The 14,114-nt window shown below is 45.3% G+C and overlaps 1 protein-coding gene across 5 annotated transcripts in view; it reads right to left on the reverse strand.

Annotated features, from left to right (window-relative positions):
• Positions 1-11,650, reverse strand: part of DCLK2 (doublecortin like kinase 2) — a 189,035-nt gene extending 177,385 nt beyond the window's left edge. For 2 of the 5 annotated variants that reach the window (XR_005723036.1, XM_040251473.1), the window contains exon 1: positions 10,988-11,648. Coding sequence is in view for 3 of the 5 variants with exons in the window: in XM_040251473.1 (XP_040107407.1) it covers positions 10,988-11,408 (421 nt within the window). In the remaining 2 variants the exon portion in view is untranslated. Of the gene's footprint in view, positions 1-10,987 lie in introns of all 5 variants that reach the window. The other 3 variants (XM_040251471.1, XM_040251470.1, XR_005723037.1) reach the window with 2 other exon arrangements.
• Positions 11,651-14,114: the final 2,464 nt, after the last annotated feature.

Consider the following 14,114-nt stretch of genomic DNA (forward strand, 5'->3'; position numbering starts at 1 on the left):
TGGGATTTTCCAGGCGAGAGTACTGGAGTGGGGTGCCATTGCCTTCTCCATCACAGCATGCTAGAACTCTGCTAAGTGTTTCACATACAAAATTTATGTGAAACTTTCTAGCTATTGGCCTTAATCACTAAACTAAGAAGGGATGAGTTTACATAAGGCTGTTTCTCAAGTTGTTTTGTTCTCCAAGGCTTGATGAAGAATACAACCAGTAGCAAGTTTCTATAACTCCCTTTTTCTTTTCCTGATTCTTTAACAGATGAGATAAAAATACTGATAAGTAAAGAAACAGAGATAATGAGCAATGATACTGGGGAAGAGAGCATCCAACACTGTTTTTCAGAAACTATTGCACTGCTATTACACAAAAATTAACAAGGGCATCCCCCGTGGCTCAGTGGTAAAGAATCTACCTGCAATGCCGGGGACACCAGTTCAATCCCAGAGTCAGGAAGATCCCCTGGAGAAGGAAATGGCAACCCACTCTAGTATTCTTGCCTGGGAAACCCCATGGACAGAGAAGCCTGGCAGGCTACAGTTCATGGGGTCAAAAAGAATCAAGCACAACCCAGTGACTCAGTTCAGTTCAGCTGCTCAGTCGTGTCCGACTCTTTGCGACCCCATGGACTGCAGCACGCCAGGCTTCTCTGTCCATCACCAACTCCCAGAGTTGACTCAAACTCATATCCATTGAGCTGGTGATGCCATCCAACCATCTCATCCTCTATTGTCCCCTTCTCCTCCCACCTTCAATCTTTCCCAGCATCAGGGTCTTTTCCAATGAGTCAACTCCTTGCATGGCCAAAGTATTGGAGTTTCAGCTTCAACATCAGTCCTTCCATTGAACATCCAGGACTGATCTCCTTTAGGATGGACTGGTTGGATCTCCTTGCACTCCAAGGGACTCTCAAGAGTCTTCTCCAAAACCATAGTTCAAAAGCATCAATTCTTCTGTACTCAGCTTTCTTTATAGTCTAACTCTCACACCCATACATGACTACTGGAAAAACCATATCTTTGACTAGATGGGCCTTTGTTGGCAAAGTAATGTCTCTGCTTTTTAATGTGCTGTCTAGATTCATTATAACTTTCCTTCCAAGGAGCAAGTGTCTTTTAATTTCATGGCTGCAGCACCATCTGCAGTGATTTTGGAGCCCAAAATAATAAAGTCTGTCACTGTTTCCACTGTTTTCCCATCTATATGCCATGAAGTGATGGGACAAGATGTTACAACCTTAGTTTTCTGAATGTTGAGCTTTAGGCCAACTTTTTCACTCTCCTCTTTCACTTTCATCAAGAGGCTCTTTGCTTTCTGCCATAAGAATGGTGTCATCTGCATATCTGAGGTTATTGATATTTCTCCCAGGAATCTTGATTCCAGTTTGTGCTTCATCCAGCCCAGTGTTTCTCACGATGTACTCTGCATAGAAGTTAAAATAAGCAGGGTGACAATATACAGCTTTGATGTATTCCTTTCCCAATTTGGAACCAGTCTGTTGTTCCATGTCCAGTTCTAACTGTTGCTTCCTGACCCACATACAGATTTCTCAAGCGGAAGGTCAGGTGGTTTGGTATTCCCATCTCTTTCAGAATTTTCCATAGTTTGTGGTGATCCACACAAAGGCTTTAGCATAGTCAATAAAACAGAAATGGATATTTTTCTGGAACTCTCTTGCCTTTTTTGATAATCCAATGGATGTTGGCAATCTGATCTCTGGTTCCTCTGCCTTTTCTAACACCAGCTTGAACATCTGGAAGTTCACAGTTCATGTACTGTTGAGGCCTAGCATGGAGAATTTTGAGCATTACTTTACTAGCATGTGAGATGAGCGCAATTGTGTGGCAGTTTGAGTATTCCTTGGCATTGCCTTTCTTTGGTCCTGTGGCCACTGCTGAGTTTTCCGAATTTTCTGGCATATTGAGTACAGAACTTTCACAGCATCATTTTTTAGGATTTGAACTAGCTCAACCGGAATTCCATCTCCTCCTAGCTATGTTGATAGTGATGCTTCCTAAGGCCCACTTGACTTTACATTCCAGGATATCTGGCTCTAGGTAAGTGATCATACCATCATGACAATTTGAGTTGTGAAGATTGTTTTTGTATAGTTTTTCTGTGTATTCTTGCCACCTCTTCTTAATATCTTCTGCTTCTGTTGCTGCTGCTGCTGCTAAGTCACTTCAGTCGTGTCTGACTCTGTGCGACCCCATAGACAGCAGCCCACCAGGCTCCCCTGTACCTGGGGTTCTCCAGGCAAGAACACTGGAGTGGGTTGCCATTTCCTTCTCCAATGAGTGAAAGTGAAAAGTGAAAGTGAAACCGCTCAGTTGTGTCTGACTCTTAGTGACCCCATGAACTGCAACCCACCAGGCTTCTCCATCCATGGGATTTTCCAGGCAAGAGCACTGGAGTGGGGTGCCGTTGCCTTCTCCTAGGTCCATAAAATTTCTGTCCTTTATTGAGCCCATCGTTGCATGAAATGTTCCCTTGGTATCTCTAATTTTCTTGAAAGGATCTCTAGTCTTTCCCATTCTATTGTTTTCCTCTATTTCTTTGCACTGATCACTAAGGAAGGCCTTCTTATCTCTCTTCATCTTGCTATTCTTTGGATGTCTGCATTCAAAGGGGTATAGCTTTCCTTTTCTCCTTTGCTTTTCACTTCTCTTCTTTTCACAGCTATTTTTAAGGCCTCCTCAGACAGCCATTTTGCTTTTTTGCATTTCTTTTTCTTGGGGATGGTCTTGATCCCTGTCTCCCGTACAATGTCATGAACCTCCATCCATAGTTCTTCAGGCACTCTGTCTATTAGATCTAATCCCTTCAATCTATTTCTCACTTCCACTGTATAATCATAAGGGATTCGATTTAGGTCATACCTGAATGGTCTAGCGGTTTTCCCTACTTTCTTCAATTTAAGTCTGAATTTGGCAATAAGGAGTTCATGATCTGAGCCACAGTCAGCTCCCGGTCTTGTTTTTGCTGACTGTATAGAGCTTCTCCATCTTTGGCTGCAAAGAATATAATCAATCTGATTTCAGTGTTGGCCATCTGGTGATGTCCATGTGTAAATCTTCTCTTGTGTAGTTGGAAGAGGGTGTCTGCTATGACCAGTGCGTTCTCCTGGCAAAACTCTATTAGCCTTTGTCCTGCCTCATTCTGTACTCTAAGGCGAAATTTGCCTGTTACTCCAGGTGTTTCTTGACTTCCTACTTTTGCATTCCAGTCCCCTATAATGAAAAGGACATCTTTTTTGGATGTTAGTTCTAGAAGGTCTTGTAGGTCTTCATAGAACTGTTCAACTTCAGCTTCTTCAGCGTTACTGGTTGGGGTATAGACTTGGATCACTGATGTTGATACTGATAGTGATACTGATACTGATACACTGATATTGATAGTGATATTGAGTGGTTTGCCTTGGAAATGAACAGAGATCATTCTGTCATTTTTGAGATTGTATCCAAGTACTGCATTTTGGACCTTTTGTTGACTATGATGGCTTCTCCATTTCTTCTAAGGGATTCTTGCCCACAGTAGTAGATATAATGGTCATCGGAGTGAAATTCTCCCATTCCAGTCAATTTTCATTTTCTGATTCCTAAAATGTCAATGTTCACTCTTGCCATCTCCTGTTTGATCACTTCCAATTTGCCTTGATTCATGGACCTAACATTCCAGGTTTCTATGCAATAGTGGATGTGACTGGTCACAGAAGCAAAGCCAGATGCTGGAAAGAGCAACTCAGTGACTAAACGACAAAAAATTAACAAAGTAATCTGAAATTTGTAAAACATATACAGTGAAGGAAGAAACAAATCAATGAGAATTTTAAAACCTCTACTATGATTTATTTTGGTTGCTAGTGATTATAATTTAACCAATGCATAAACAAAGAACATAGTAGGTCACAACTGTAGATTATTTATGTTGAGATGTTAGTAAATGTTATAATCAAAAGTACCAAAGTTGATCTCACAAATCAATATTTTCCCATTCCTTCAGTCTCAAAGGTAGTAGCTTCTGACAGATTACAATATGGCCAGTCTAGTTGTTTAGGCTGCAGGAGATATGGCAAACAGGATCAAATAGCCTGAATTAGAATGGAAATCACTGTATGCTCTAAAGAATAAAAGAATGAAAAGCATTAGTTGATTGGTCATGTCCGACTCTTTGCAACCCCATGGACCATAACCCACTAGGCTCCTCTGCCCATGCAATTCTCCAAGCAAGAATACTGGAGTAGGTTGTCATTTCCTTCTCCAGGGGATCTTCCTGACCCAGGGATCGAACCCAGGTCTCCTGCATTGCAGGCAGATTCTTTACCATCTGAGCCACCAGGGAAGTCCCAACATATAGAATTTTAAAACTATAGTACAATACATATCATATCTAAACCATATATGAAATAAATTCTCTAAATACAATGCTTAAAATAAAAATATGAAAAGATGAACAAAACTAAGTCTTTGTTATATCAGAGAACTAACTCAAAGCAGATGCTGAAAATAGTAGGGGGCTTAGGATAGTCCTGGGATTTAACACACACATTCAAAATAAAGGTATAAGAATTTGATTATGAAAGATTTCCAGAGAGAAAAAACAAGTCCGGCATCTCAGACACTAGTGAAATTGATAAGTTGTTAACATATAAATATACTGCATCCCTTTTCCTTGAATAAAATCTTATTTCAAAACTGAGACAAGAGCCAAGGACTATTTGCCAGTGACATGAACTAAGTCCACCTCTGCAAATCTAGCCAACTGTTCAGCTGGTTGTCTTAACTAAGAAAGATTTTTTAGACACCAATATCCACTTATTCACACCTATCAAAATTATCTTCTATGTGGCACGACGGTAAAATAAATAAAACATCATGTGCCAGAAGTATTTATTGATAGGACAAAGGAATGAACGAGATGACCATGGTCCCAACCCCCAATGGGTTTGTAATTTCCTCTTTCCTAAGAACATTCTATGGAGAAGAACCTCCTAGATGTTATTGGAGATCCTAAGAACTCCATCTGAACCTGGGTAACCACATTCAAACACAAAACCTGGCCAATTTTTAAAGAGAGACATGGAGGCAGACAGATCATTTCTCTTTCCCACTTCCGGAAGCATTTCTCAAGATCACTGAACTTTAAGCCGGAAGACTTCTTAGCAAAGACTAACCTTCCTCATTTTGCAGATGAGGACACTGAAGCCAAGTAAGGCACCCTGCAGAATTTGAATGCACAGACCTCACTGTGCAGGTGTACAGGTCAATAGAGGGTTCATTTTAGGAACTATACACAAAACATCCTAAAACTGTCTTTACATCTACAGTGACTGATACATCATCCTTAGGGTAATGGTTTACTTTATCAATAGAAGAGAGAAAAAACAGAAGCGATAGGAGCAGAGGCTGGTGGGGATGAGAAGCAGAGACCTAGCCAGGCAGTACAGATGCTCAGAAATTCCCTGACCTCTCCATGATGAAGAAAGCAGTGTGATAATCACTGCTTAAGGATTCTAGTTCCCTTTACTTTATATCACAGGGCCATAAAAACATCCATTTCCATAGTTTAAAACCTCACGAAATAGTGATCTTCTCTTAACTACCAGCGTATCACTATGTCAGACCCTCATCTCACAAATGTTCTCCCAAGTATTTCTTTTCATCTAGAATTCATTCTAGAATTCTTTATGCTTCAGATGAAAATTTCTCTTCCCTTTGCCCCTGGAAAGAGCTTCCTATGCAGCTGCATTATAGCAGACCTGAGTTCCCGTTTTGAGGAAATGAGATGAAGGAAAAAAAATCAGATTTATAGAAGCAAGTACTGCAGAAGAGTACATTGTCTGCACCATTATGAGTCAGCAGGGCATCTCTGGTTCATTGGAAATACAATCCAATCTTCCAAAACACACATTTTCACAAATATACAGGAACAACCTTATTCAAACTTAATTCATAGTTTGAATTCTCTCTTGACAATCAAGAGACTTAGAGGGAAAGTCATTTTCTGGGCTATTTATTGCAGTGGCTTCTTTTGGCACGTGGGGTCTGTTGGTCCGGCACAGCATGTGGGATCTTCCTGGACCAGGGGTGGAACCCGTGTGTCCCGAACTGGCGGGTGGATTCTTTACCACTGAGCCACCAGTGAAGCCCCCTCTAGAATGTGAGCACCGTGAGGGAAAAAACTGCACCCTCAACACCTTGAAAAACAACTATCCTCTTAATCAACAACACTTTGAGACCAATGACCCTGAGATGTGGGAAGAGTTCACAGAAAGATGATATTTGAAGAGGGTCTGAAAGGAGACAGGAGTCTCCCAGGTAGAGAACGTTTTGCAGAGTGAAGATGCAATGTTAAGTATTATGTCCAGTCATCATACTTGCTGTCTATAAATGTGCCCTGCTTTTCACCATGTGCAAATATCTTACAGGGGATTCTCAGGTAGCTCAGTGGTAAAGAATGTGCCTGCCAATGCAGGAGATGCAAGAGATGCTGGGTTGGGATATCCTCTGGCAACATTCCAGTATTCTCGCCTGGGAAATCCCATGGTCAGAGGACCCCGGAGGGCTACAGTTCATGGAGTCACAGAGTGGGACATGACTGAGCAAGCACGCACACACACAAATATCTTATACCTCATGGGTTTATGTTGCTTTCACTATAACAAGTTCCAAGAGCTCAGGTACTATTATTAGTATAAAAGTCTACCTTTCAAGGGGGATAAAACCTATAATGTGAGTTCTTATGGCAGACTCATTTTTACTCAAAAGTAACTGTCACTATATTTTGATCCTACACCTTCAAGGAGATTGAATAACCAAAGAGACTGAATAACCAGAGATTCAATAAACTAGGCACAGTAGGAAAACCTCAGAAGTTTCAAATGTTTGATTTCTTTTAGAACTTAATTTTTCTCAAATTCAGGCTAATTTAAGACAGCTTAATGGAAGAGGTTTACTCATTGTTGACTGAGAGGGAAAAGGTATAAATGATATAAAGTGACACATTACTTTGTAATGAAAGAAGCAGATATAGGCAGCAACTATTCAGGCTCCTTGCAAACAATTTGTCAGAGCCACATACCCACTCCTTGTAGTGTAGGCATTTGCTGCCTTGCCAATTCTTTGGAAGATAGTTTCTGGGTAAGGGAAGGCACCCCAGACCATCACACAATAAATAACCACTTAGGCAGGGGAAGGGTATGTATTTTAGATCAGATGGGATCTAACTTAAGGGATCTGCCAAACTTTCATTCTACAGGACACTGAGGCCGTGAATGGAGGTGAATTTTTTTCAAATCCACAATCAGCAGAACTTAGGGACATCAACTTGGTCATGCATTTTTTCCACTGTCCTTTGGAACATCAAAATAATTTCAGCTCAAGCTCTGAAAAAGAGAACACTCAAGAAACAACACTGAGACCAAGAGTTCTGAGAACCTAGGAATGTGTGACCCGGACATCCTCAGTTATTTATCAGAGCTGTGACACGGTTGGCTAGCTCATGGCTTCAGACAGTTCAACCTGTGTTTCTCAATACTGACTGCTATGCCTCACGGTCCTTTGAGAGAAGGTCCCTATCCAGTTATATGGACTAAATAGGATTACACGGATGCACAGCACCAACTCGTTGAAATTAACGCAGCAAGGGGAGTTAAACCATTAGGCTGGGCTTCCCTGATAGTTTAGTTGGTAAAGAATCTGCCTGCAATGCAAGAGACCCCAGTTCAGTTCTTGGGTTGGGAAGATCTGCTGGAGAAGGGATAGGCTACCCACTCCAGTTTTATTGGGCTTCCCTTGTGGCTCAGCTGGTAAAGAATCCGCCCACAATGCGGGAGGCCTGGGTTTGATCCCTGGGTTCAGAAGATCCCTTGGAGAAGGAAAAGGCTACCCACTCCAGTATTCTGGCCTAGAGAATTCCATGGACTGTATGGTCCATGGGGTCGCAAAGAATCGGACATGACTGAGTGACTTTCACTTTCAAGGTGCCTGCTGGTTTAGTGCAGTGCAGAAGGACCAGCCTACACCTGAACAGGTTTTAGTCTCCAGAGGATTTCAAGGGCAGAAGAAAAAAATCTGGGCCAGGCAAATTTCTTTTGTCATCTGAGTTCAGTGTGCTTGAGGCTGTGAATGAGCGTTCATGCCCAGCTATCTTGAGTCATCATTTTCTATTCTTCACAGCAAATATTTTAGAGAAAAACATTTTAGGAAAAACAGTATCTCCTAAACTACAAATTTCACAGAATGGAAGAGGCAGAGGAGAGAACAGCTAAACATAATGGTGTAAAAACATACTAACAGAAAATCTTTATTAAAAAATGATGAACTAAGATGAAATAGTCAATTTTGATGACATGGGTGATATTGATGCAAGTAACTTCACAGACATCTCATTAGTACTGCTAAATGATAAAGCTGAACATTTGAGTACACAATTTTAACTAAATGTTGAAACTATTTAAATTACTGAATGGCTGCTATTAAGCATCGATGGGTCTTTCTTAAAAACTGCCTTGAAACAGGGTAGTCCATTCATTTTGTGGGAAATTCAAGACTCAAAGATCTATTGTCAAAGAGAATGCCACTATGACAAAAGTGCTTAAATTTTCATTTGCAGTGATTTTACTACATGTAAATATATATAATTTTATTACATTTGAAACAAGTGGGCAATTGGCTATTCTAGGGAAACAATTGTGTTGCAAATATTTGTGTTCTATCACTTTTCATATTGTGGTGTAATTTGGACTCCATATACTTATGGTTCCCTCTCCTACAGAAATCAGTAGGAGAATCTGAGAATTAGACTCAGTGGGCCATGTACCACCAGAGCAATGACAAACTCAGTACACAATATATGCTCTCATTTAATATGCTTAATGGAAATGCTGATCATGCCCCCTGGATGATATTCACCTTTGGATTACATTCACCTTTGGATTACATTCATTTCATGCAGCTAACACTGTTAAAATTATTTCAGAGAAGGATATTAAAACTACTGTCCCTTCTCAGATCACACTAGGCACAGTTTCCCAAGGGCATGTGAATAATGAATATTTAAGCAAAAGGCATTGCCTCCATCCTTCCATGGGGCCACTAGCCTAGCCTTGGGTCAATCAGAAAATTTGTTACTCAGTTTTGAAGTATCTAGGCAAATGTTACTTTTAAGTTTGCAAGAGGATAAAGCAATAAAACCCTTTTAACAATGTATCTTCATTCTAATCCTCTGCTGGTTGTCATCACCTCAGGCAGCCTTTAAAAACAAAACACTCAAATGTGCAGGAGAATTTGTGAAGTCACAAACACACAGAGAGAGAGAGAGAGAGAGAGAAAAGACAATGTAGTTTTGGCTGAGTCCTCATCTAGCCTAGGGCAGGGAAAACTTTCGCTAACAGTGACTAAACAGAAACCCAACCACTTTAAGGACTCCACAGTGTGGCTACATCTGTTTGATAAACTCAACCCAGTGCTCTCTGACAACCTAGAGGGGTGGGATGGGGTGGGAGACAGGAGGGAGGTTCAAGAGGGAGGGGACATATGTATACTTGTGGTTGACTCATGTTGATGTATGGCAGAAACCACCACAATATTGTAAAGCAATTATCCTCCAATAAAAATTTTAAAAAGTGAATTGCAGGTGAATGGACATAAACCGCATGTCCTGTATGACAAGGCGTGTTGCTTAAGTTTCCCCATGCATAAGATGGGCATAACGCCTTCAGAGCATAACAACACGATGAGTTACCATAAGAAAAATAGTTGGCTTCAAGTTCAGTTTCCTTCTCCTGCCAAGCCAATATAGGGATGACTACCAGAGCAGTATGTGCTATTTGCATTAAGATGCATGAGGGGCTTTCCCTGGAGGTCTGTTTAAGATTTTTCACTTCTTGCAGGGGGTGTGGGTTCAATTCCTAGTCTGGGAACTAAGATCCCACATGCCGCAGGGCGCAGCCAAAATTTTTTAAAAATAAATTATAAAAAAGATGCATGAGAGCAGGCTGTATATAAACACAGTCAGCACATACTTGGGTTCTGAACTTCATTGGGTCCTGTTTCATTCTGGATATAGGTTCTTAACTACTAGTAACGATTTCTCTCCCTGAAGGGAAAGAAGCGTACATACTGCAGGAATTCAAGGATGACCCAACATAAGGCCAAACAGCCTTGAGTCCAGCACGGCTGACACTCTAGGCCTAATTTGTAACAGGCCTCAATTGCTGATTCTGGGGCCTCTATCTCCCTAACTAGGAAAGATTAACCTCGAAGCACCTCATTACCAACCAATCGTGGAAAACCCTTATCACAGCCCTTCTCAACCTCCGTAGCACATTCAAATCACCTGAGGAGCTTTTAAAACTCCAGATGGTCAGACCATACCCCAAACCAATTTACATCCAAATACCTGGGAAGGGGGCCCAGGCACCCTTATTTCTTAAAGTTCCCAGTGCTCCAAGATGCAACCAAGGTTGAGAACCACAGTCTCCGATTACCTCTCCTGACCTCATGGAACTTCCGCCTCAAGGCACACCAGGAAAGGCAACCTAGAGTGTTTCACAAACACAGCTTCTGAGCAGACCCAGTACAACAGGGTCCTGAAAGCCGAAACACCACAGGTGCCCGTACTGAGCTCCACACAGAGGGATGGACAGCTTATGAGCTAAGAGGGTTACCCAGATCCTCACTTTGAGAGCCACTTTCACAATGATGGAGCACTTCAAAAGAGCAAATATCAAAAATAAATTCACCTATCTTGAGAGATGTCAAAAATCCCGTTGGAATTTCTCACTTTTTTAAAAAACACTTATCTCTTAGGAAGGCCCGAGGATCTGTGAAAGCACGCCCCACACACAGAGCCTGTGGAACAGCAGAGAGAACCACACAATCCCCGCGGCCGCCTAGAAGCACCGCCGCCTCCGCCCTGCCGCAGGCTGCCCAGCCGGTGCACCTGTCGCCCGCGGGGCCGCACCTGCCGCGCCGCGCCCTCCCCGCGTACCTTCCAGCAGCTCGTCCAGGCTGGTGACCTTCCGGCTGCCGTCGATGGTGTAGATGGTGCGGACGCCCTGGGGCAGGTTCACGTTGTCCGACAGGGAGCGGGTGAGCTCCATGAGCAGCGCGTCGAAGGACCGGAAGCGGTCGCTGGAGATGGCAAACACCAGGCCCTTGAAGTAGCGGTCCCCATTCCGGTAGAAGCGTGCCTTCTTGGCCTTCTTCTCCGAGCTCAGGGCCTGCAGCGTCCGCGTGCGGTAGAAGCTGCAGTGGGCGCTGTGCGCCGGGCTGGGGATGAGCCCGTTCCCTTTGGGGCCCGAGCTGCTGCTGCCCCCGGAGGAGCTGGGCGCCCCTCTCCGCGACCCCGGCCGCGGCCTTTTGTCCCGTTCCTCAAAGTGCTCCAGCTCGATACTCCTGGTGCTGGCCATCGCGGCTGCTCCGGGGGGGCGCCCGGCCAAGCACGTCCCAGCCGGAGGCTCCAGGTAGCCCGGGGTCAAGGCGAGAACCGGCTCGGGAACGTCGGGCTGCGAGAGAGCCTTAGCGCGCCGGGACACCTGGCCCGGACATCCCGCCCTCTCCGCGCAGGTGGAGCCGCGGAGGCCCGCGCCCCCTAAAAGTGGCCGCAGCGCCGAGCTGCCCGGCTCATTGTCCGGCGCGCTTCGCTCGGTCCCTCCCGCCGCCCCGGGAGCCCCACGCCCCCGCTCCACCCGGTCACGCCTCACCACTCCCGCCCCGGAGTCCGCCGGCCGCCGTCAAGGTGGGCCCGCCCCCGGCCCGCGGGCGCACACAAAGCTCCTCCGCCCGCCGCTCCCGGGAGCCCGGGGGAAGGGAGGGAGGGGCCGCGAGCGTGGGAGAGGCGCCGCGGGGGCGTCGGCCCGGCCCGAAGCCCGGGATGCAGCGCCGCCGCCTTCGCCGCCGCCTCGCTCGCCCCCAGGCCCCGCCCGAGAGCACCGCGCGGAGGCTCGTCCCGCGCAGAGTCCGGCCCTAGCGGGAAACAGCGCAGCCCGCCTTCCCCGCAGCCGGCTGGCCCGGCCCACCCAGGAGCATCCGCCCCCGGGCCCGACCGCTCCGCCTGCCCAGCGCGCTGCAGGGCCGGAGGGGGGCTTCCTGCTCCCCCAGGAATGCCAAACCCCAGAGGGAGGGAGGTGGGCCAGGAGGAGGAGGAGGGGGCCGCACGTGTGGGCGCCGAGGCTCTGCGGCGCCAGAGGAGCGGATCCTCCCGGGTCCTACGCGGCCCCGCCCGCCTGACGGCCACAACCCCGCGCCGCGCGCTGATGGGCGCAGCCGCGGCGCGCGCTCCTCCGCCTGGGAAACGGAACCGCGCAGGTCAAAAAAACTACAAAGGAAGGAGATTCAAGGGCAGGGATCACATCCCTTAGCCAGCCTCCAACTGAGGAGCCGAGGTCAAACTAGGGCACCTGAAACATGGCATTGGATTGGGGCACACTATTTTTCAAAGGAAATCTGGAGCTTTATTTTAAAATCCTTTGGTAAAACACTTTCTGTTGCAGGTTCGCTAACCCTGTACGTTCGGTAACTTTGAATGAATGAAAGATCAGACGTTATTGTTTCTTGAGGAATTTAATTAAAAACATTTATTAAAGCATGCAACGTTTCAGGCATTGTTTCTGTTACTGGGGATGCATTAGTAAACAGACAATCCCCGCACCCCACCACCTGCATCTAAGTGATACTTATTATCAATTTGAGCTTCTTGTTAAGTAATATGTCTATTATTTGTAAGCACCTGTCATACTGGAAATCTTAATTTAGTAGTGCCTGGTCAACAGTAAAAGCATATTTTCTAAAGGCTTGAGAGAAATATTAGTTACTTCCATTTCACCATTAGGAAAAGATGAAACTAACAGAAATTTGGTGCTAATCTGACAGGTGGGTAAATTACCCTGAGGGCTTCAGCACCTGGTTCTCTGAGTGGCCCTAGATAGCAAATCCAAACCACCAAAGGTTAGAACATGGATACTTTTCTTGGAATGAATTAAGTCCTGAAGGAGCATGAATAAGAAAAGGCAGAAAATATGATGGAGTTTCTCAGTAGCTGTGAAGTTGAACTGGCATGCAGTGCCCCAGAAGCTTCCTTCTTGCTCAGGGCCCCGTAGTTCCCCCAGGACAGGTTCAGGACACATGTGGGCATGGGAAATTAGGTCCGTGGCCACAACAGACCTCAGTTCAGTTCAGAGGCACAGTCCTGTCCGACTCTTTGCGACGCTATGAATCGCAGCACGCCAGGCCTCCCTGTCCATCACCAACTCCCAGAGTTCACTCAGACTCACGTCCATCAAGTCAGTGATGCCATCCAGCTATCTCATCCTCTGTCACCCCCTTTTCCTCCTGCCCCCAATCCCTCCCAGCATAGTAGACCTCAACTCAAGCCAATTAAATCAGAATTTCTGGAGTTGGGCTTCCCAAACAGTAGTTTTTAGAACTACATATAAGGTACAGCCAGGGTTTCCAACGATAGGATGTAACATTAAGATTCAAAGAGATCATTGCTGATTCTCAAACGTTGACGTACTTACACGTAGTGGGGGAGATCTCATAAAATGTCGATTCGGAGTCAGTCGGTCTTTGGTGAAAGTTGAGATTCTGTATTTCTGATGTTTCCGTGCATGTGTGCTCCTGCGTGCTCAGTTAGCCAGTTCTGTCAGACTCTTTGCCGCCCCGTGGCCTGTAGCCCACAAGGCTCTTCTGTCCATGGAATTCTCTGGGCGAGAATACTGGAGTGGGTTGCCGTTTCCTGCTCCAGGGGATCTTCCTGACCCAGGGATCGAACCTGCATCTCCTGCCTTGGCAGGCAAATTCTTTACCACTGAGCCACCTGGGAAGCCCCAGATAATGCCAGTACTGCTAGCCTTGGTACAACACTTTGAGAAGCAAGAACCTAAATGCCAGATTTCTTAAGTCCTCCTTAAGTAGTAGTAACTGCAGAGCCTTTCAACTATGTAAATGGTTTAAAATGGGTGGTTCATTTGTTTTGTTGTTCAGTTTAGTTCAGTCATTTGTGTCCGACTCTTTGTGACCCCATGGACTGCAGCACGCCAGGCTTCCCTATCCATCACCAATGCTCAGAGCTTGCTCAAACTCATGTCCATCAAATCAGTGATGCCATCCAACCA

The sequence above is a fragment of the Oryx dammah genome, unplaced genomic scaffold (assembly GCF_014754425.2).
Source record: "Oryx dammah isolate SB20612 unplaced genomic scaffold, SCBI_Odam_1.1 HiC_scaffold_12, whole genome shotgun sequence".
Classification (NCBI taxonomy): domain Eukaryota; kingdom Metazoa; phylum Chordata; class Mammalia; order Artiodactyla; family Bovidae; genus Oryx; species Oryx dammah.